This window comes from Xyrauchen texanus, chromosome 48 (genome assembly GCF_025860055.1).
Source record: "Xyrauchen texanus isolate HMW12.3.18 chromosome 48, RBS_HiC_50CHRs, whole genome shotgun sequence".
Classification (NCBI taxonomy): domain Eukaryota; kingdom Metazoa; phylum Chordata; class Actinopteri; order Cypriniformes; family Catostomidae; genus Xyrauchen; species Xyrauchen texanus.
In genome coordinates this window covers 27048581-27073826 of record NC_068323.1, presented here as the reverse complement: position 1 = coordinate 27073826, position 25246 = coordinate 27048581, and the positions used below count along the sequence as shown (strand labels likewise).

Genomic DNA, 25246 nt, shown 5'->3' with positions numbered 1-25246 from the left:
AACCAAATAAATAGCCACTTCCTAGTAATTGTTCTTTCTAGTAATTTTACTTGCCATTGATATGTGTAGCGGCAAAGAAGTTTAACGCCAAGATCCTTTCACTGCATGTTGTTGCATGAATGCTTTTTATTATACATACCAATTGTCAACCTATAGAAGTATTTTAATGGCCAACAACCCTGTTTATAAGCAGGTTGGAACTTTGGCTGATGTAATGCTGATGAAGACATGAATCTAGTGATCTATAACAAATAGGTCACAAACGCATTGGAATTTTTACAATTACAAAACAATTTACTCCAAATTCATTCAAATGTTTGTTCATACAGCTGTGAAATGGAACCAGTGAGGCAATCACAGTCTCAAACTTTCAGATGAATGCTCTAGAAACCCACTGGAGAGCAACATATAAAGATTTATTTGACATTGTTCAATGATGTGGAGACAATATAACCTTGTCCTGTTTTGACATTTCTCACAGGAATATTTAAAGAAGCTGGGTAATTTGGAGAGTAACCCTCACAGTTTTCTTGAAAAAAACAACAGTCAGGATAAACTACTGGTCATCATTCAGAACATGGACATTGCCGCAAAGGTTCATAAGGTACCACACAGCTCCGTTCAGGATTTTACATAATTTAAAATGCTGTCTGATGTTTTAAGAGAATAAAAATGAGGAAAAAAACTCGAAGCAATTTCGGACAATTTTAGCCCATTTTAAGTGTGTTATGTCTACTGTATTTCCATGTTTTAAAAATCTTCAACTTGTTGCTTATGTTTTTCCTGGTCATATTCTAAAAGATTCAAGATTTCAAGATCTATACTAAACGGTAAAACTATTTTTGCCCATGAACTGTCAGTTTTGCAAAATCAACACAACAAATGGAATGTGGAGAATATATTTGTATTGGAAATACAACCAAACATGATGGAAATGTTACAACTCTGAAAATTGTGATTTGTAGTGCAACCTCTGTTCAGCACTGAAATTTCATTTACCAAGTGATTGAGAATTATATGTGTTTTTTTTTTAACTGAATAATACAAAATGCAATTTAAAATCAACAGATACCTGCTTTAGTCTCCTTAAAGAAGCATACATCTGTGAGCTTTGCTGGTGTAGACAACCTGGATGACATTAAAAACCACACCTACAATGAACTTTTTCACTCTGGAGGTTTCATTGTGTCTGATGAATATGTCTTGAACCCCGACGTCATCACACCAGGTAACTCAATTCAAAGTTTTCACACAAAAAATTTAATTAATTCTTCATTTACCCACCCATGTTTTTCCAAACTTGACATGCCAACTCTGTTAAATGCTTTATATATAGCACTCATTTTAGCAAAGCTGTTTGTGTCTGTTTGTAGAAAAACTTCAGGATATCCTCAAGTATCTCGAGCAGATCAACTCTCCTCTCAACCCCTGGAGATGGAGGATACATTTTAAATCTCACAAAAAACTCAGAGAGCAGAGCAGGTAGATCACTTGACATGTCAGCTGAAGCACCCTATTTGATTACAAATGAATGGCAAATAAATATTCTCCATTGAGTGAGACGGGTTCATTTGAGCAAATTGTGAAGAAAATGTTGTTTGGTCTATTTGCAGGCTCAAATCTGATGCTTTGATTCTGTACGAGATCCTTGCTGTATACGAGAAGAGACACATAGTTGAAATCCTTTCGTACCATGACTGTGATGCTCCGTCACATAGAGCACCTGACCTGGACTGTCTAGTGGATCTGCAAGCTAGATTCACAAAACAACGACACCTCATATTCCTAACAGGTACTGCAGACAGTAAATAATGCTTGTTTGGTTGTGTTGTTACTTCAGTCTGAATGTGTTTATGGTTAATGTGATGTCTTTTTCTCTATAAACAGGTTGCCAATTTGAGATGTTTCCTCACTACTCAAGCAGTGGCATTGTGATCGCTAATATTGATGACATACAATTTATAATAAGCAGTTTAACTGGGCAAAATACAGACATAGTCTCATTGGAGATTCACCCCACTCCTGCACCAACCTCATGTAAGTGAGTCTGTGGTAAAACATGTAAAACTCACTGACTCGAAATAAAAGATGTTTAATGTCTATGAACTGATGAACATTAACTGTAACAAATAATGGGATTGCATCCTTCAGAAGAAAAATAACTTGTGGAGGGGAAGTCTGTGATGTGTGTAACCAGGTTCCAAAATAAAGCCTTGACACACCTGCCATTGGTGTGTGAATTGTAGTGGTCGACCAACATGGATTTTTAATGGAGTGGCCGATAGGCTAATATAATGCTATTTATTGTGATCGTAAAAAAACTTGTAGATAAAATAGTTACAAATTATATCCAATTTTATGAGCACTAAATTCTCAATTTTACACTAAAAAGATTTTGTGTATTGTTGCATTCCAAATTGTGTCATACTGCAATTCATAACACAACGCAAGTACGCGTTGCATTGTCAACATTGCAACGAGGGCCATTATAGTGAGATTTCTGTGAATTGAACTGCTGTCAAGATAGAGAAAATATTTGAAGAGAATATTGCAAAGCAAGTTATAAGTCAATGCATTTATAGCAACTTCCTTAAACAAAGCATTCAGTTTAATGGCACTGGTGTTTGAAAGGAACTCTGTCAACCCCTTGAGTACTGAAGCTTGCTCCTGCCACGGTAATTCAAGAATGCATGTAAAAGTGGTCATGACACTTTATATTATTTGATTATTTTCCCTGAGGTCCACTTTGTAAAGTTTTTTTTGTTATTGTTTTTTCTTCTTTTTTTTCTTTCTCCAAAACAGTCATAATTTAGTGATTTATTATCATGTTCCACACTGTCTCTGGCCCTCTGACTGAAACACAATTTATTCTCTGTTCCTCAAATTTAAATGCCAAGTTATGATTAGCTAACATCGTGCAGCCCCTTGAAAACAGCCATATATATATATATATACACTCACCTAAAGGATTATTAGGAACACCATACTAATACTGTGTTTGACCCCCTTTCGCCTTCAGAACTGCCTTAATTCTACGTGGCATTGATTCAACAAGGTGCTGAAAGCATTCTTTAGAAATGTTGGCCCATATTGATAGGATAGCATATTGCAGTTGATATTGATTTGTGGGATGCACATCCAGGGCACGAAGCTCCCGTTCCACCACATCCCAAAGATGCTCTATTGGGTGGAGATCTGGTGACTGTGGGGGCCATTTTAGTACAGTGAACTCATTGTCATGTTCAAGAAACCAATTTGAAATGATTCGAGCTTTGTGACATGGTGCATTATCCTGCTGTAAGTAGCCATCAGAGGATGGGTACATGGTGGCCATAAAGGGATGGACATGGTCAGAAACAATGCTCAGGTAGGCCGTGGCATTTAAACAATGCCCAATTGGCACTAAGGGGCCTAAAGTGTGCCAAGAAAACATCCCCCACACCATTACACCACCACCACCAGCCTGCACAGTGGTAACAAGGCATGATGGATCCACGTTCTCATTCTGTTTACGCCAAATTCTGACTCTACCATCTGAATGTCTCAACAGAAATCAAGACTCATTAGACCAGGCAACATTTTTCCAGTCTTCAACTGTCCAATTTTGGTGAGCTCTTGCAAATTGTAGCCTCCTTTTCCTATTTGTAGTGGAGATGAGTGGTACCCGTTGGGGTCTTCTGCTGTTGTAGCCCATCCGCCTCAAGGTTGTGCGTGTTGTGGCTTCACAAATGCTTTGCTGCATACCTCGGTTGTAACGAGTGGTTATTTCAGGCAAAGTTGCTCTTCTATCAGCTTGAATCAGTCGGCCCATTCTCCTCTGACCTCTAGCATCAACAAGGCATTTTTGCCCACAGGACTGCCGCATACTGGATGTTTTTCCCTTTTCACACCATTCTTTGTAAACCCTAGAAATGGTTGTGCGTGAAAATCCCAGTAACTGAGCAGATTGTGAAATACTCAGACCGGCCCGTCTGGCACCAACAACCATGCCGCGCTCAAAATTGCTTAAATCGCCTTTCTTTCCCATTCTGACATTCAGTTTGGAGTTCAGGAGATTGTCTTGACCAGGACCACACTCCTAAATGCATTGAAGCAACTGCCATGTGATTGGTTGATTAGATAATTGCAATAATGAGAAATTGAACAGGTGTTCCTAAGAATCCTTTAGGTGAGTGTGTGTGTGTGTGTGTGTGTGTGTGTGTGTGTGTGTATATATATATATATATATATATATTTGAAACTCAATCGGAAGAACTAGTTGCAAAAAGACAAAAACTATAATTTAGGGTTTACACATAATACACACATAAGTACTGTTGGGTCCAATAGTGTTTTTAACTGCCCCGTCTTTCAATAACAGTTCCTTTGATCACTGAGACATTCAGGAACTGTTAAACTTCAGCCACTCATTCCTAATATTAGTATGTTTCAACCGAGGCCACAGCTGGTCTTCACAGCTATGACATCTCACATCTTGTCTGTTTACATATAGGACAGGATGCTTTTATCTAGCAGTTAGCTGCAGCAGTAGAATGGAGCAGAATGGTAGGCCAGATGAGCACAAGGTGTCCTGCGTATGCCCCATTTAGTGTGCAGGAATATTGTAGGCCTATATGTCCTGTTCTCCCTGTTTGCAGGCTGAGCACCAGTGGTTGTTGATGTAAAGAAGGCATTGATCTCGCTGTAGAGGAGATCATGCATTAATGTATGCCCCCGTGTGATGTAGAAAAGTTGCGGAAGTAGAAAACAAGCTGATTTTGCAGCTTGGTGTCAATAAATGCTCTTTTTAGACTATAGAAGAAGTTTTGAGTTAAGAAACTTTGTTTTTTATAGTATAAATGAACACTTAAATTACAAAAGATTGATGGAAATTATATTCCTCATGACATGACCTCATGCATGTTTAACTGGACCACTTTGGCAATTCGGTGGAAAAGCACTGGCATCTGTGTTCACGAACTTGCGTGAGGAATTATTAAAGAAATAGGATTTGAGCATTATAGATTGTAGACCGCAGATTCTACAGGTATACTTTTTTTACATCCCATTTTAGTCAATATTTTATAACATTAATAAAAGAAAAAAAAAGTAATAAGTGCACCCAGTAGTCCAGTAACCATGGATGGTACACCTATTAGCCACAACATTAAACCCACCTGCCTAATATTGTGTAGGTCCCCCTTGTGCCAAATCAGCTCAACCCGCATTGCAGAATGCTATTCAGAGATACGGGTTGTCACTGTTTTGGTGGCACAAGGGGGACCTACACAATATTAGGCGTGTGTGTGTGTGTGATCTATATCTCAGCAAAAAAAAAAACAACAAAGTCCCTTTATCAGGACACAGGATTTTAAAAATAATTTTGTACAAATCAAAGTAACTTTACAGATCTTTATTGTAAAGGGTTTAAACCATGTTTCCATGCAATGAACCATAAACAATTAATGAATGTGCACCTGTCATTAAGAGATTAACAGCTTACAGACGGAAGGCAATTAAAGTCAGTTATAAAAACTTGGGAAACAAAAGAGACCTTTCTACTGACTCTGAAAAACACCAAAAGAAATATGCCCAGGGGAAATGGGTCCTTTTATTCACCAAAGTGGCATTCAACTGATCAGAATTTATAGACAGGACATTAATAACGTGAAAAATTAAACTACAAAGAGTTCTCATGAAAAAATGATAGCTTTGCAGATCCTTGGCATTCTAGCTGTCAGTTTGTCCAGATACTCGGGTGACATTTCACCCCACATTTCCTGTAGCACTTGCCATAGATGTGGCTGTCTTGTTGGGCACTTCTCACGCAGCTTACAGTCTAGCTGATCCCACAAATGCTCAATGGGGTTAAGATCCTTAACACACTTTTCCAATTATCTGTTGTCTAATGTCTGTTTCTTTGCCCACTCGAACCTTTTCTTTTTGTTTTTCTGTTTCAAAAGTGTCTTTTTCTTTGCAATTCTTCCCATAAGGCCTGCACCCCTGAGTCTTCTCTTTACTGTTGTACATTAAACTGGTGTTGAGCGGGTAGAATTCAATGAAGCTGTCAGCTTAGTACATGTGAAGTGTCTATTTCTCAAACTAAATACTGTGATGTACTTCTCCTTGTTTAGTTGTACATCTGGCCTTCCACATCTCTTTCTGTCCTTGTTAGAGCCAGTTGTCCTTTGAAGACTGCAGTGTACACCTTTGTATGAATTCTTCAGTTTTTTGCCATTTTTAAGCATTGTATAACCTTCATTTCTCAAAACAATAATTGAATGATGAGTTTCTAGAGAAAGCAGTTTCTTTTTTACCTAATATTGACCTTAAGATGTGCCAATCTATTGCATATTGTGGCAACTCTAAAACAAATACAAAGACAATGTTAACACTCTGGGGTCGACGGACGCGCCGGCGCGTCCTGCTGGATATTTTCGGCATTACAGCGGAAACAACTTAATATACTCAGTCATTTTGGGTATACAGATAAGTGTAAGACATCATTAGAGACTATAAAGGGTCTACTTTTATTTGTGTACACTCACAATAACAACAAAACCTTGTGCATTTGTAAAATAAAGAAAATAAAAAGGGTGAGCTTTCAGCAGTTTCTGTGTCAGCGAGCATATTTCTGAAACGCGTCACAAAAATGAACAAACTCCGCGAATACTTATCACACAAACATGAAACATATGTCTAAAGAAAGCTTAAGATTTGTACTTTTAAATAAAACAATTCAAATTTAAAACAAATTTTCTCCTGCAATGTAATCTGTATGAAACAAAGCGACGTACATTTTTTTACAGGCTCAGCTCATTACAGCTAATGTGATCGCACCCACCAGCAGAGTGTGCCATTCATACACTAATGTACTGAGACGATCAAGGCAAATGGTAAACGCCCCCGACAGTGAGGTTTGATGTAAACAATTCATTCAGTTTAGTGCGTGTTTGTAATGATACACAGGCGAGGAAACTCCTGGATAGTAAGGAAGAGTTAACATTTTCCTCAGAAGAAGTGCGTGACTCCGATGAACGTTTGTATTTTGAAGAGACTTGATCCAGCCGAGGATACAATTTCAGACGAGTAAGTCATTTAGTTTTCTTTAATTGATATGCTATTTTATATAAACATGTACATATTTTACTAGTGGGACTGTTTCCAGACTTCCCAGCCAGGATTCAGAGTATTAACATTTGAAAAATGTCCTAATTTTTATTTACATTTAAATGCTGTTTCGGCTAAAGCAGGTATTTAAAATGTATGCTGTATGATATAAATATGATATGTAATATGATATAAAATTACATGAATGTTTAGAATTATATTTTATCTAGTGTTTATGCTGCCTCATTATCATCAGCAAAGCTTGTGCTTTCAAATATGGGATCAGGTGTAAATTAGTAAAATACACTTTAAATATGCCCATATTAGAAAATCACCATCTTATAATGATTTCTGAATGATCATGTGACACTGAAGACTGCAGTAATGATGTTTAAAATTCAGCTTTGATCACAAATTGCATTTTACAATATATTCAAATAGAAAACTGTTCTTTTAAATTGTAAAATGAGTTCACAATGTTTTTACTGTATTTTGGATCAAGTAAATATATTCAAATAGAAAACTGTTCTTTTAAATTGTAAAAATACTTCAAAATATCACTTTTTACTGTATTTTGGATCAAATATTGCAGTCTTGGTGATCAGAAGAGACTTCTTTTAAATGGTAGTGTAGGTCTAAAATTAAGTCTTTATGTAAAGAAAATGTATAGTCAGATTACTTTAACTTAAAACTTGATTTTGATCATCAAGTCTCCTCACATTCATTCTCTTTCTGTCACATTGCTCCTCGATAGGCCCAGGGGAGGGGTCTTTTGTCTCCTCAGGTGTGAATTACAATCAAAATTCATTATAGTTCACACCTCCTCGCATATGACCTTTCAACACTAAAATTGTCTTACAAAAGTTAATTTAGTACAGTCAGGTCCATAAATATTGGGACATTGACACAATTCTAATCTTTTTGGCTCTATACACCACCACAATGGATTTGAAATGAAACGAACAAGATGTGCTTTAACTGCAGACTTTCAGCTTTAATTTGAGGGTATTTACATCCAAATCAGGTGAACGGTGTAGGAATTACAACAGTTTGTATATGGGTAGATGACAAATAAGGGTGAAACAGCATTTTTTAAAACAAAGTTCTAAATTGCTTGAGAATTGTATGAATTTGTAAAGTTCAAATACTGTTGTTTTTGAAACTGTTAGAGGTTAGCAGATTTTTTTTCTCTATGCAATTTATTAAGCTTTTCTCACAGCTCCAGGCAAAATATGTCCTGCGGTGTGACATGAAATTACTATAAAATTCAAATATTGAAGTATTATTAATTTCAAATACAAATCAGGTATGTTTTAAGTTTAACAAGTATTTTTAAAGAATGATCATTAAAATTCTGCGCATATTTTTTTTTTACAGCTGTTTTTCGATTATATTCTTTGCTTGTGCCATCTTTTACCACTCACTCCAGTGGAAATATTGTGTAAACTGAGAACAAGTATTTGAAAATGTTTATTATTTTTTTATATAGTTATATTATGCAATGTTTTCAAATGCATATAATTATTTAAGCTAGTTAACATAGTAAAAGTCATTTAATTGTGTTTGAAGTGATGTCACACCACAGGACATCCCGTCACACCACAGGACGAAATGAGACACTGTATGAACATTTATGGTGAAATTTATTGAATACTTTTGTAACAAACAAATTCATTTGCATCTCTATTTGAACATTAATGAAAATGCAACACATCAGTACAATCTTATTACTTAGTGTATGAATTTGAACTAAAAACAGACATACTGAATAATTAACATTTTGAAGGCGTCAAATCAGACCCAGTCATAAAGTCCATTCATTTCTATTTTTAACTTAAAAGACTAAACAAATATCTTGTTTCTCAGGAGAAAGTCATTAAAATCATGCTAAAATAATTAAAAGCATGTTAAAATCAACAATTCAGCTCTTTGAACAAAGATTCCAGTGAACAAGAGAAATTTGACATTCTTGAGTTGTCACTAACAAAAGATCAGACCATAAACATGACAAGCTGTTAGAGCCAATATAAAAATAAAAAAAAGTATGTAGAAATTATTTCATAGGAGAAATGGCAAACTTATGTGTTGAACATGAGCCAGTCCATGTTCGTTAACTTCGCAACTCGCCCATGGGGCTCAGGCTCTGAAATCTTACCATTTACTACTAGCAGAGTGACATAATTGGTATCTTCTTTGTCAGGCCACTGGAAGGCATTCTTGTTTCCATGTTGAACCATACAGTTCACCTGTATTTCCTCTCCCTGAATATTCAACACTTGTCCCACATATTTTACTATGATGAACTTTCCCACTTCAAACACTTGGTCTTGGTCACTTTCAACATCTTCATCCAAGAAGGACTGGGTAGGGATAGGGTTAATCTCTTGAGGTGGACTGTCACCAGCTATTGTGACTTTTGTAACCTTGAAGCAGCCACACACTTTTGGGTAGCTGCAGAAGCAACTTACTGCCCTATGATACACCTCCCCTGGTGTTGTAGAGAAAATCTGGTGTGTACCTAGTATGCCTTTCACAGGAGGGAGCAGTTTGTCAAATTCTTCTATATCCTTTTCCTCTATCCATTTCATTTGGATTTTCATCTCCTCTTTGCTGGACAAGAAGTCAAAGAGGGCCTCTGCAGTTTGCAGATCAGCCCCCCTTTGGACAGCCTGATCTGCCATACGCTTCACACAAGCTCCAACCCCATCAGGAGCTCCTTTTCCGTGGCCCCGTTCACTGTAATTCCATGTGAGACACTGGAACCCCCAGGTAAATGGTAGCGTACTCATTAGGAAACAATTTGCCTTGTTGCGATACTGTGTCACAGGACCATCACTGATGAGGTGGAGTGACAAACTGTGTGTCATGCTGCATTTGGAGGTCTTCAATTACTGGCTGTAAGTGAGCCCATACAGCACGCTCATCATGCCTCAGAGATTTTGAGATGGTTGCAAAGCTCTGAATGTCCGTTTTGGTGTAGGCAACCACTGTATGTATGGTTACTTGGTTTCTATTTCCACCAAAGTGGAAAGATTGAATTTCTGTGTTCAGTTTGCATCCATAATTTTCAGAGAAATCAACGTGCAACACCAAATCATTTTCTTGCTATTTCAACTTTTTTTACTTTCTCCTTCTCTCCCTAAGGATCTCCTCATGCCTGACTTCATCCTGTGCTAACCTTTCCCGGTACCTCCTTGTCCTTTCTTTGCTCATGCCTAAAAACTGACAAAAATCACTTTAAAAACAATGATCAGTGACTGTTAACATACACATACAACAAACAAATGAAGACAGATATATATTAATGTTTAATATATGTATAATATAGGTATATTATGTATAATGAAGACAGCTATATATTTATGTTTAATATATGTATAATATAGCTATATTATATATAATATTTACAATATTTGTTTAACATATGTATAGAGACAGATAAATATTTATGTTTAATATTGCAAACATAACAGACGAGAATCTAGCTAGACATCTGACTTAATTATGTCACACTACAGGATGGGCTGTCACACCACAGGACTCTTTCAACTTTGCCGCCATTTTGAGTCATTGCTAATTAAGACTGACCTTGGGCATTACAGTAACTGAATAAGTTCATTGTTTTAGACCTGAATATGATTCTTTTTTTTTTATATTTTTCTTTTTTCTCGAACTAGATCAGTCAAACCACAGGACTATCAAAAATGGACACGTTCATGGTCTGACAGAAATGATGAAATTTATCAAATTAATAAGAGATTAACACTCACCTTTTAACCTCCTTAGGACATCCAAACATCTGTGGGAATTCCTGGTAGGGGGCTTGACTAAAGGACCACTATGGCGGTCCATGTAACAGCCAGTACAAAAATCTAATATCCAATGTCACACTACAGGACAGTACTTGTGTTTCAAAACTAAAAGTACTGTAAATATTATTTTAGTACTTTTTAGCATTTTGAAAACTTAAGTTAATTAAGTAAATACATACAAAATAATGCCAAGGCATTTATTAGCTGCCCAAAGATATCCGCTTTATTTTACTAATATTTACATTTGATGAGTAATCAATGTTAGTCACATCGCAGGACATTTTGCTATTCACCTTGAAATATGAACAACACCAAATACATTTTACGTCCCAAAATCATAATATTGAAATAAAATGATGTTCTATGCCCCACTGGCATGTGGTGTTTTAGTTGAGAAATGCAGTTCAGTAAACATTTAGACTTAATTACAGAAAAAACATGCGTCACGTCATCTACCCATATGTGCCTCCCACATTTTAAGGGACCAAAAGTAATAAATACCCTCAAATTAAAGCTGAAAGTCTGCAGTTAAAGCACATCTTGTTCGTTTCATTTCATATTCATTGTGGTGGTGTATAGAGCCAAAAAGATTACAATTGTGTCGATGTCCCAATATTTATGGACCTGACTGTATACAGGTAAAACTCGAAAAATTAGAATATCGTGCAAAAGTTCATTCATTTCAGTAATTCAACTTAAAAGGTGAAACTAATATATTATATAGACTCATTACAAGCAAAGTAAGATATTTCAAGCCTTTATTTGATATAATTTTTATGATTATGGCTTACAGCTTATGAAAACCCCAAATTCAGAATCTCAGAAAATTAGAATATTGTGAAAAGGTTCAGTATTGTAGGCACAAAGTGTCACACCCTAATCAGCTAAACACCTGCAAAGGGTTCCTGAGCCTTTAAATGGTCTCTCAGTCTGGTTCAGTTGAATTCACAATCATGGGGAAGACTGCTGACCTGACAGTTGTGCAGAAAACCATCATTGACACCCTCCACAAGGAGGGAAAGCCTCAAAAGGTAATTGCAAAAGAAGTTGGATGTTCTGAAAGTGCTGTATCAAAGCACATTAATAGAAAGTTAAGTGGGAGGGAAAAGTGTGGAAGAAAAAGGTGCACAAGCAGCAGGGATGACCGTAGCCTGGAGAGGATTGTCAGGAAAAGGCCATTCAAATGTGTGGGGGAGCTTCACAAGGAGTGGACTGAGGCTGGAGTTACTGCATCAAGAGCCACCACACACAGACGGGTCCTGGACATGGGCATCAAATGTCAAACGTCTTACCTGGGCTAAAGAAAAAAAAGAACTGGTCTGTTGCTCAGTGGTCCAAAGTCCTCTTTTCTGATGAGAGCAAATTTTGCATCTCATTTGGAAACCAAGGTCCCAGAGTCTGGAGGAAGAATGGAGAGGCACACAATCAAAGATGCTTGAAGTCCAGTGTGAAGTTTCCACTGTCTGTGTTGGTTTGGGGAGCAATGTCATCGGTGTTGTTGGTCCACTGTGCTTTATTAAGTCCAGAGTCAATGCAGCCTTCTACCGGGACATTTTAGAGCACTTCATGCTTCCTTCAGCAGACAAGCTTTATGGAGATGCTGACTTCATTTTCCAGCAGGACTTGGCACCTGCCCACACTGCCAAAAGTACCAAACCCCTGGTTCAATGACCATGGTATTACTGTGCTTGATTGGCCAGCAAACTCGCCTGACCTGAACCCCATAGAGAATCTATGGGGCATTGCCAAGAGAAAGATGAGAGACATGAGACCAAACAATGCAGAAGAGCTGAAGGCCGCTATTGAAGCATCTTGGTCTTCCATAACACCTCAGCAGTGCCACAGGCTGATTGAGGCAGTAATTAATGCAAAAGGGGCCCAAACCAAGTACTGAGTACATATGCATGATTATACTTTTCAGAGGGCCGACATTTCTGTATTTAAAAAACTTTTTTTTTTATTGATTTCATGTAATATTCTAATTTTCTGAGATTCTGAATTTGGGGTTTTCATAAGCTGTAAGCCATAATCATAAAAATTATATCAAATAAAGACTTGAAATATCTTACTTTGCTTGTAATGAGTCTATATAATATATTAGTTTCACCTTTTAAGTTGAATTACTGAAATTAATGAACTTTTGCACGATATTCTAATTTTTCGAGTTTCACCTGTATATGTGTGTATGTGTGCGTGTGTATACGTGTGTATGTGTGTATATATATATATATATATATATATATATAATATATATATATATATATATATATATATATATATATATATACACACACGTACTATGATAGTGTATATATATAAGTGCATTGAATGTATACATGTATGTGTATATACAGTGGGTACGGAAAGTATTCAGACCCCCTTAAATTTTTCACTCTGTTATATTGCAGCCATTTGCTAAAATCATTTAAGTTCATTTTTTTCCTCATTATTGTACACACAGTACCCCATATTGACAGAATTGTTGACATTTTTGCACGTTTATTAAAAAAGAAAAACTGAAATATCACATGGTCCTAAGTATTCAGACCCTTTGTTCAGTATTTAGTAGAAGCACCCTTTTGATCTAATACAGCATGAGTCTTTTTGGGAAAGATGCAACAAGTTTTTCACATCTGGATTTGGGTATCCTCTGCCATTCCTCCTTGCAGATCCTCTCCAGTTCTGTCAGGTTGGATGGTAAACGTTGGTGGACAGCCATTTTCAGGTCTCTCCAGAGATGCTAAATTGGGTTTAAGTCAGGGCTCTTGCTGGGCCATTCAAGAACAGTCACGGAGTTGTTGTGAAGCCACTCCTTCGTTATTTTAGCGGTGTGCTTAGGGTCATTGTCTTGTTGGAAGGTGAACCTTCGGCCCAGTCTGAGGTCCAGAGCACTCTGGAGAAGGTTTTCATCCAGGATATCCTGTACTTGGCCGCATTCATCTTTCCCTCGATTGCAACCAGTCGTCCTGTCCCTGCAGCTGAAAAACACTACCACAGCATGATGCTGCCACCACCATGCTTCACTGTTGAGACTGTATTGGACAGGTGATGAGCAGTGCCTGGTTTTCTCCACACATACCGCTTAGAATTAAGGCCAAAAAGTTATATCTTGGTCTCATCAGACCAGAGAATCTTATTTATCACAATCTTGGAGTCCTTCAGGTGTTTTTTTAGCAAATTCCATGCGGGCTTTCATGTGTCTTGCACTGAGGAGAGGCTTCCGTCGAGCCACTCTGCCATAAAGCCCCGACTGGTGGATGGCTGCAGTGATGGTTGACTTACTACAACTTTCTCCCATCTCTCGACTGCATCTCTGGAGCTCAGCCACAGTGATCTTTGGGTTGTTCTTTACCTCTCTCACCAAGGCTCTTCTCCCCCGATAGCTCTGTTTGGCCGGACGGCCAGCTCTAGGAAGGGTTCTGGTCGTCCCAAACGTCTTCCATTTAAGGATTATGGAGGCCACTGTGCTCTTATGAACCTTAAGGGCAGCAGACATTTTTTTGTAACCTTGACCAGATCTGTGCCTTGCCACAATTCTGTCTCTGAGCTCTTCAGGCAGTTCCTTTGACCTCATGATTCTCATTTGCTCTGACATGCTCTGTGAGCTGTAAGGTCTTATATAGACAGGTGCGTGGCTTTCCTAATCAAGTCCAATCAGTATAATCGAACACAGCTGATCTCAATTGAAGGTGTAGAACCATCTCAAGGATAATCAGAAGAAATGGACAGCACCTGAGTTAAATATATGAGTGTCACAGCAAAGGGTCTGAATACTTAGGACCATGTGATATTTCAGTTTTTCTTTTTTAATAAATGTGCAAAAATGTCAACAATTCTGTGTTTTTCTGTCAATATGGGGTGCTGTGTGTACAATGAGGAAAAAAAATGAACTTAAATGATTTTAGCAAATGGCTGCAATATAACAAAGAGTGAAAAATTTAAGCTGGTCTGAATACTTTCCGTACCCACTGTATATACGCGCGCGGCGTGTGTGTACATATACATACATGTATACATTCGCACACATATACACACGCACACGTGTATATATATATATATATATATATATGTATGTGTGCATGTATGTATGTGTGTGTGTGTGTGTGTGTGTGTGTATATATACATGTCAAGTCAAGTGGTTTTTATTGTTGTTTCAACCATATACAGTTAGTACAGTACACAGCGATACGAGACAGCGTTCCTCCAGGACCATGGTGCTACATAAAAGAACCAGATGAGACTACACAACTAAATAAAATGCCTATATATATATATATATATATATATATATATATAAGTGCACTTGCAAACATGTGCAAAAAGTACGGGACAGTACAAGAAATTTCTGACAATGAACAGGACAATAGGCACAGTGAGAGACCAGTACACAGTAGTGCAAAAAGATGACAGTTTCTAAAAACATAAACAACATACTATGAGATAGTGTTCTGTGCACATAGCTGTTATTGAGGTAGCAGCCAGTTATAAAGTGACAGTAATTAAAGTGCAACTCAGGACACGTGTGTGTGTGTGTGTGTGTGTGTGTGTGTGTGTGTGTGTGTGTGTGTGTGTGTGTGTGTGTGTGTGTGTGTGTGTCTCAAACCAGTCTCTGAGTATTGAGGAGTCTGATGGCTTGGGGGAAGAAGCTGTTACACAGTCTAGCTGTGAGGGCCCGAATGCTTCGGTACCTCTTGCCAGACGGCAGGAGGGTAAAGAGTTTGTGTGAGGGGTGTGTGGGGTCGTCCACAATGCTGGTTGCTTTGCGGATGCAGTGTTTTTTGTAAATGTCTTTGTTGGAGGGAAGAGAGACCCCGATGATCTTCTCAGCTGTGCTCACTATCCTCTGCAGGGCTTTGCAGTCCGAAACGGTGCAAGTCCCAAACCAGGCAGAGATGCAGTTGCTCAGGATGATCTCAATAGTCCCTCTATAGAATGTAATGAGGATGGGGGTGGGAGATGTGCTTTCCTCAGCCTTCGAAGAAAGTAGAGACGCTGCTGGGCTTTCTTGGTGATAGAGCTGGTGTTGAGGGACCAGTTGAGGTTCTCCGCCAGGTAAACACCAAGGAATTTGGTGGTCTTGACGATCTCCACAGAGGAGCCGCCGATGTTCAGCGGAGAGTGTTCACCTTGTGCTCTCCTAAAGTCAACAACCATCTCATTTGTTTTGTCGACATTCAGGGACAGGTTGTTGGCTCTACACCACTCCATTAGCCGCTGCACCTCCTCTCTGTATGCTGACTCGTCGTTCTTGCTGATGAGACCCACCACGGTCATGTCATCTGCAAACTTGACGATGTGGTTCGAGCTGTGCATTGCTGCACAGTCGTGAGTCAGCAGAGTGAACAGCAGTGGACTGAGCACACAGCCCTGGGGGGCCCCAGTGATCAGTGTGGTGGTGGTGGAGATGCTGTTCCCGATCCAGACTGACTGAGGTCTCCCAGTCAGGAAGTCCAGGATCCAGTTGCAGAGGGAGTTGTCCAGGCCCAGCAGGTTCAGCTTTCCAATCAGTTGCTGGGGAATGATTGTGTTGAATGTTGAGCTTAAATCGATGAACAGCATTCGAACGTATGAGTCCTTATTGTCTAGGTGGATGAGGGCCAGATGGAGGGTTGTGGCGATGGTGTCGTCCGTTGAACGGTTTGGATGATACGCAAACTGCAGTGGGTCTAGTGATGAGGGCAGCTGGGTCTTAATGTGCCTCATGACGAGCCTCTCGAAGCACTTCATGATGATGGGTGTAAGTGCGACGGGACGGTAGTCGTTGAGGCAGGACACTGAAGACTTCTTTGGCATGGGGATGATGGTGGTGGCCTTGAAGCATGTTGGGACGACGGCGTTGCTCAGTAAGATGTTGAAGATGTCGGTAAGAACATCTACTAGCTGGTCTGCACATCCTCTGAGAACTTGTATATCCTGTTAATTGGCAATGGTGGTCTGTTGACCTTTTCAGAATTGTATACTTTGTATATAAAACAATATTTTCCGACAGTAAACTTGGGCAAGGTATAGTCCATGAGACCAGCTGCATTCATGGTTTACTCGTTCAAAATTAGTTCAGTTGTGTCATCACTAAATTCCTCAGACACTCGATGCAACGATTGTTTGATCTGTTTGTGTAAACCACACACCAAAGAAGCTCTGGCAAATTTCAGATTGTCCTCACTTTAAGATGAAGAAAACTCTGCATTTGAGGCTCACCTTTTTTGAAAAAAAGAAAGCCAAGTCCCAGCCTTCTCTACATCCAAGCAATGCGGTCTTTGTGGAACCGTTAAAGCAAGGCAAGTGAGGGCAGGAAATCAAGCTGGGAGATTTAGACGAGGAGCTAACACCAGGTCTCCCCCATGTTGCCCGAACCCCTGGATGGATGAATTCACATGCAATGATCTTCACACTGACTCAAAATCCCTTGGTTCCATGACATTTGTAAATGGGGAAGCTATCTTAGACTTGTTGGCAGAGGTAGAATTAAATGGCGAAAACTGCTCAACAGCAGGTCAGGCCGGTGCTAACCTGCACCCAATGGATGTACTACAGGCTTACCAAGCAGACTTGCTTAAAGAGATGCATGAAAAACCCTGATCAAGAGTTGTTTCACGAATTGTGTTGTGTGATTGACTTCTAAGGAAATACAGGCCATTGGCAGGACCATGGCCAGGCTGGTAACGGTTGAATGCCATCTATGGCCTAACCTGATGAACATTCTAAGTAGGAAGAAGGCCTTCCTTTTGGACCCCCACTTCACAAAAATGACTTTTTGGCAATGCCATGGATGCAGAGTTGGAAGATTTCTATTAACTAACAAGCAGTCTGCCAATAAACATTTCCTCCCCAGCTGTACTTACAAGCCTTCCCTGTAACATCATAAGCACTCCCTCTTGGTTCAGCACTTCTTGGTTTAGCACTCGGGTCATGGCCAACCAGAGTACCTCCTCCTGTACCAGAGCAACCTGTGCAACAACAGGCTTCTGTGGCACAGCAATGGCCACAGAAGAAATATAATATGCAAAAGTCACAAGCCAGCGGCCTACAGCCGCCTAACTGGCAAAGCGCTCCTGACTGCCCCAGTCCCGAAAGCTGGGGCCGAGTCCCGAAAGCTGGGGCCAAGCCCCAAAAATGTTGGTTTCATTTTGGTTCTGGTCCAGTCCGTCCAATTCCCCTAAGACCACTGTGATACTGGCGCAACTCTTGCATAGGTTTTTTCAAAGTTTAAATCTCTCCCATCACACTTACTGGAAAGAAACAAACACTGATAAGCTATAGTACTTTGTGGACTAAGATGGTTTATGTTTGTTTTGGCAGGCAAATAGTAGTGTGATGTTATGGTGTTTTGCTCTTCTCTTAGCGTCAGCTACTGACACAGCATCAAGGTGACTGATGAAAGGGTAAATGTGTCTAACCCCGGTCTCTAAATAAAGGAACGAGATTCTGTGTAGCCTTGCCACATTACTTTCCTTGCTGCCTAGAGCATTCAAACACCATAGCAGATATTCTGAGGAAATTATGTTGGGTTGTGTATTATTTTACCGCTGAATGTAGCCCCGTGGGTGGAACTTGCATTCATTAGCCTACAAATTGTTGTGATTCAAAGATCTCATTTTGGCTCCAAGAAGGGTAGTGCAAAGAAAATTGTATAAAGAGTTCAAAGAGAAACTTTGATTTTCACAGGCATTCACAGTAGTTCTTTCTCATCAAGACTAAGTAACACATGGCCATGTACATTTCCAGGCCATGTACATTTGCACATGGCCTGGAAAAAGGTGATTTTAAAGGTGAAAGATCCACAGATGAAGCATCATCTTGTACACTTTGGAGAAATATTTGCTTAATTGATGCTGAATACCTGTATCTTCATAGAATGGTATATAATTTAAAACTCTAGAATCAAAATATTACAGAAACAAATATTAATTATCTTGGTGTAACATTTGTTTCCTGTAAAAATATGTTATTTTTAAAGATTCAGAACCTCTAATGATCAAATAACAAAGTTCCCTAAATCTTCACTTCTATAAAATCCAGCATAGTCTTCAACCAATCAACTCTTGGTATTTTGTAACTCGTAAATGGTTTTGAGACTGAATTACCTAATAGTTGATGGCTTTTAACCTCTCGTCCTTTTAGTGAGAGAAGACAACATGCCCAAGGACTCCTCCGCTAACAAAGTATCTGTCCCAACTGAGATTGCCCATGTCGTCACTGGCCAACACCCATCAGTCACAACTGATCCATACCCTTCTGTCTCTGAACCCTCTTTTCATAATCAAGCAATTACAATTCCTGTGCCCACAGCATCCAGTGAAAGCGAAAGAGAATTAGACTTTAAAGCTCTCAGCGAAGCAATTTCACAGTTCAAGGCATCCAGGATGCTAGCAAATTCTGTGGCAGGTGAAACTTCACAAAGTTCTTTTAGAGTTGATCCTCATCAAAGCTTCTTTAGTCACAATGATTTGTCAGACTCCTATCCTCAGAACTCCAAGCACAACAGTCAGTCCAGTACTGTAACTGCTTCTGAACCACTTGTTTCTCATACCTTAAATGAGATGCAGTCAGCAAGTGAGCTCAATCACAAAATGGAATCACCTGCCAGAACAACATTCACTGGGGATCCAATGAGTTGTGGCTCTGCTTATGGAAATGAAGAGATACCAACATCTACTACGTCTTCTGTTAAAGCCACCATTGACATGCATGAGGTCCTGCAAGGAGAACCAGCTTCAAATGTCAAAGCAACAACATCTTCAGTTGTGCAGCTGTGCACAGCAGCTGCAAACACCAGTAAAATATTAGATCATTCAGATCCTTGGGAGCACTCAACAGTAATCAGTCACTCCATGGAAACTCAATCAGGTGCAAAGGATGATGGCAGCAAAGGTGACAGTGGTCCAGTATCCAGTGAAAGGGCCAAGACTTGTTCCTCTCAACCTCTGGTTAAGGACAAATGCATGAAAAGTGGACACAGACCTGGCAGTTCTGGATCCAGCATGGATCAATTTCGTTCAGTGGACCAGATGGCATTGCAGGGGGGTAGCTTTATTCCAACTATACAAAGATCAATGGGTCAGAGCTACCCTACATTTGCATCTCAAAAGGGTGCTATTGGACTCAGACATCCTTTATTGAACTACACTGTTTCCAACAGCCTTGGAGTTGTTGGACCTCCAGTCTTTAGAGGAGTCTTGCCAAATCATAACATGCAAATGGCATGGAACAGTTTAGCGCAAGGGTCAGCTTCAGGCTTTTGGAGTGCTCAGCATGGCATGAATGTACAACAGATCCATAGAGCTCCATTCATCCAGACTTGGCATGGAAACCCTGCATTCCAAGGAAACCATTATCGTCCTAATAGAGGAGGCTTTGGTGGCTGGTGAACTAGCAATTTATGTAGATAGTTTCCAAATGTTTACAACTTATAGTATAAGATTGATTCTTTTTATGTGTGTCAGGGAAGAAAAAAAAAAAAATCATTTCCATATTTTCTCTCCAATGATTAAACTGAATCTTTGTAATTTGAATATTTGCATGTTGTAAGCTTTGGCATGGTGGTCAGGCTGATATTGTTGGTTATTTTCCATTTGGGGAACACTACAGCCAAGAGGCTCCTCAAGGCCCTGGTTTATATATATTCTTTTTTTTTTTTTTTAATGCCATAAACTTCCATTAAACAACTTTGAAATCCATTGTTTGCGAAGTCATGTCTGGATTCAGTGGTTCCGATTTTTGTGAAAGTATGCTGTGAAAGAAATATTGGTAGTATTCATGCTCATAATATTCATAGAATAGAATTCATATGTTCAATATTCATAGAATTGGCACTGACATGAATGGAAATGTAAATTATATCTCTTTAGGTATTATTACTTGAATATTCACTACTTTTAAAAATACATCTTTTCCAAAAGCACTTAACCGGTCAATAAAAAAAATGTTTTTCCTCTTTTGTATGTCGCTTTGGATAAAAGTGTCTGCCAAATGAATAAATGTAAATGTAAATGTACTTTTAATAATATGATGTACACAAGCCAGGAGGGTGTCCTCCAGTGTGTCTCTCTCTCTCACACACATGCGCACATCCTGACTTCCAGTTCCGGTTGCTGCCAGCATGCTTTAAGAGTCTATTTGTAGCTTGCTGACCTGCTTAGTATTGCTTATTCACATTCATAATTTTATCCTTTCCATTTTACTGCATGCTTCTGGTTTTTCCTATTTTCTACGTTTTCAAATGTATTTTTCCATGCACACATTCTCATTCTCTCCTTTTTTTTTTTTTTTTTTTTTTCCGCTTGTCTACATCTTGCTTCTCGACTTCGTGCATTTGTTTTCTCCACTTATTTTACATTGGTTACTGCATCAATCACAAATATCTGCTGATTAGGAACCACATCGTCCTCAAACCCTCGCCGCTCAAGAACATCCATAACAACAACAACAATCAAATACGGTAAGTCATGGCATCTGCTCATGTTATTTCTTCCTGCATTGCATGCCACATGTTTACTATAGCTTCTTCCGTCAGCAGTGAGGAATTTACATGTGATAAGTGTAAGGAATTAGTCAGGCTGACGGAGAAGGTTAATGAGTTAGACACACATCCAAATGCTAGTAGAGGTTAGTGAAAAAGAGAAGCCTGTAGTTACGGTTTCAAATGTGTATAGTACAACTAGCAACACACTTTGGTTCCGGCTGCGGAGCCCCCGCAACAAGGAGTTTGGGTGACGTCTCTGTGGCATACTCACTGTAATATGCTCTGGCCAAATCCTTGCTCATCATGGTGACTAGGTTTATAGTAGATTAGTGTCCCTGAATGGCTGGATGTCTGAGTGGTGTCTGGAGAATAGTATAGGATTTATAGACAATTGGAAGAGTTTTTGGGGTAGACCTGACCTGCTATAGAGAGTCAGACTCCATCCCTCCAAGGAAGGTGGCGCACTCCTCTAGTGATTTGGCTCATAGTCTTAAAAGTGATATTATTTCACTAACTGGGCCCAGGTCAGGAAGCAGACATCACATAGGTCACAAATTACAACACAGAGAGACTGAATCACCTAAGTATCACAGAGATGGTGTCTGTTCCCCATATAAATAACAAATCTCTGTTGTCTTTTGCCCTTGTTTCACTAAATAGATCACCCGGCCGTACTCTGGTTTCTTTGGTGAATTTGCTAATTTCTGTCATATCTAGTAGTGTAGATGGAGCTTTAATTGTGAAAATGACACATTGGGATTTGCATTCATCTATCTATATATATATATATATATATATATATATATATATATATATATATATATATATATATATATATATATTTCTCTTGAGTCAGAAAAACATGTGACCGGACCAACTCATCACCATAATCATACGCTAGATTTAATTTTGTCATATGGAGTTGATGATTCTATAGAAATTCTACCGCAGAGTGATGACATCTCGGATCATTACCTCGTCTTGTTTGCTGCGATCCGCTAATGTCGCTCAATCTACACTACACTATTGTTCAGGTAGAACTATTAATTCGACCACTAAAGACAGCTGCATTAATAATCTTCCAGAATTGTGTCTCATACTCATTAAGCCAAAACATCTAGAATAACTTGATGTTATAACAGAAAATATAAATACAGTCTTCTCTAGCACTTTTGATAGTGTCAAAGGGGGGCTTTGATTAAACAAAATTCAAGAAATAAGCCCTGCACCATGGTACAATGATCTCACACATGCTCTCAAGAGCAGCTCAGAAAATGGAGCGCAAGTGGAAGAATACAAAATTAGAGGTATTTTGCTGCGTATGGAAGGATCGTGTCTGTAGCTACAGACAGGCACTAAAAGCTGCCAGGTTAGCATATTTGAGCATACTCATAGAAAATAATCGCAACAATCCTAGATGTTTATTCAGTATTGTGGCTGAATTGGTTAGGAATAAAGCATCAACTGAACCAGATATTCCTTCACAGCACAATAGTAATGACATGAATTTCTTTACTGATAAAATTTAAATAATCAGAAATAAAATTGGAACTGTTTTCTGAAGTGCTGATTGCAATGTCTCAATTTTCCTCACAAGCAACTTCAATCCTTTGCTGTCGTGAAGAGCTAACAAAACTTACCACATGTATGTTATATCCAATACCAACTAAGCTCTTAAAAGAGATATTCCCTTATTAACATTATTAACTCCTCCCCATCCTTAGGACATATCCCAAGAAACTTTAAAATGGCAGTTATCAAACCGCTTAAGAAGCCACAGCTTGATCCTGGAGAATTGGTGAATTACAGACTGATTGCAAATGTACCATTTATATAAAAAATACTAGAAAATTCTGTGTCCTCCCAACTATGTTAATTTCTACAGAGAAATTAAATATATGAAGAATTTCAGTCAGGATTTAGGCCCCATCACAGTACAGAGACTGCACTTATCAGAGTTACAAAAGATTTGCTCTTATCATCTGATCGCAGCTGCATTTCTCTTCTAGTGCTTTTAGATCTTAGTGCTGCCTTCAACATGATAGATCACAACATTCTGTTGAATAGACTAGAGAATTATGTTGGCATTAGTGGACTTGCATTAGCATAGTTTTGGTCTTTGTCAGATCGCTAGAACTTTGTATGTGTAAATGGGGAATTGTCATATCAAACAAAAGTTAAATTCTTCCGCTGGTAGATATTATCAAGAATCATGGAATAAGTTTCCACTGTTATGCCAACGATACCCAATGAAAACACAATGAAAATTCACAATTCTCCAATTTAGCAGAGTGTATCAATGAAATCAAAGATTGGGTGATCAGAAATTTCCTTCTACTCAATTCCGACAAAACAGAGGTACTAATTATTGGACCAAAAACGTGTCAAAATAGCCACTAAAATATAATTTGACTCTCGATGGATGTACTGTTATGTCGTCGTCTTTAGTGAAGAACTTGAGTGTTATATTTGATACCAAACTGTCCTGTGCAAATCAAATTTCCTGTTTGTAGAACAGCATTCTTCCACCTCTCTTGTTGATGGCAAAAAACTAATTTATGCGTTCATGAACTTGAGACTAGAATATGTAATGCATTACTGGGAAGATGTCCAGCAAACTCAATAAATAAACATCAATTGGTACAAAATGCAGCCACCAGAGTGCTAACTACAACCAAGAAATATGATCATATTAGCCCAATTTTATCATTCTACATTGGCAACCTGTTAAATTTCGTATTTTAAAATTCTGTTAACTACATACAAAGCATTGAATGATCTAGCTCCACAGCACTTAAGTGACCTTCTGACATGCTATATTCCATCACGTTCAATACGATCTCAAAATTCTGGCTTGTTAATAATTACAAGAATATCAAAATCCCCAAAAGGAGGTAGATCCTTATCATATTTGGTTCCTAAACTATGAGTGTGTCTGCATTCTGAACAGTGTTAGGGAGATTATTCCAGTTTAAATCTAGCCTAAAGACTCCATTTAGCTAGGCATACACCCAATTTATCCATCAACTCCACAATTAGGCTTCTTTGTTAGGTCAGCTGGAACCAGAAACATCTATCATGATCTATAACTGCATACAATTGAATGGAATCTACACTAATATCATTCTATTTGTTTCCATGTCTGAACCTCAGGATTTATCTCCCGAGGTTACCATAGCCAGCCAGATCCAGCTCCGTTTCTGCTTTGTGTCGGACTCCACTGCTGCGTGATGACGACAAACTACAGCTGGTGCTAGCTAGACATCACTTCAGACTTTTCGACTTCAGAGGATGTACTGATGCCAACTTCAACTGTAAGAAATCGCATACTTCATATGCCACAGCCTGAACCTTGGATTTATGATGGACTCCACCCAACTGCGACGCATCTCATTGATCTCTGCCTGCATCACCTTAGTCTATGTATTCCATTTCAAGAGTGTAGTCTGTCAATCATTTAATTGCCAACAAAAGCCTTCATCAGCCAAAGGAAAAGCATCTAAGTGAACTTCTGCAGTTAATCCAGGATGGACTTCAAAGACATTAGTCATAAATCTTTTCTTTTTTTAACACTTGACCTTAAAGCTTAATTTACACATTTTAAACCATGACTTGCACTGCCAATATTAGTTATTTGTGTTTAGCCAGAGCGGAACTGGCCCCCACAGTGAGCCTGGTTTCTCCCAAGGTTATGGTTAACCGACATCTTATGAGTTCCTTGCCTCAGTCGCCTTCAGCTTGCTCACAGGGCTTCTAAATAAGGTATTATTTAATCAAACTACACAAAGTATTTATAGGTATTAAATTTGTTTTAATGCATAATTTCTTGTAAAGCTGCTTTAAAACTGTGAAAAGCACTATACAAATAAAAATGACTTGACAA

General features: G+C 38.7%; 1 protein-coding gene across 2 annotated transcripts in view; it reads left to right on the top strand.

Moving 5' to 3' along the window:
* tasora (transcription activation suppressor a) overlaps positions 1–20733 on the top strand; it is an 88147-nt gene extending 67414 nt beyond the window's left edge. For both annotated transcript variants that reach the window (XM_052121691.1, XM_052121690.1), the window contains 6 exons: positions 482–604; positions 1069–1228; positions 1374–1482; positions 1614–1792; positions 1888–2037; positions 19023–20733. In XM_052121691.1, coding sequence (XP_051977651.1) covers positions 482–604; positions 1069–1228; positions 1374–1482; positions 1614–1792; positions 1888–2037; positions 19023–20269 — 1968 coding nt within the window. In that variant the 3' untranslated portion in view covers positions 20270–20733. The remainder of the gene's footprint in view (positions 1–481; positions 605–1068; positions 1229–1373; positions 1483–1613; positions 1793–1887; positions 2038–19022) is intronic.
* Positions 20734–25246: the final 4513 nt, after the last annotated feature.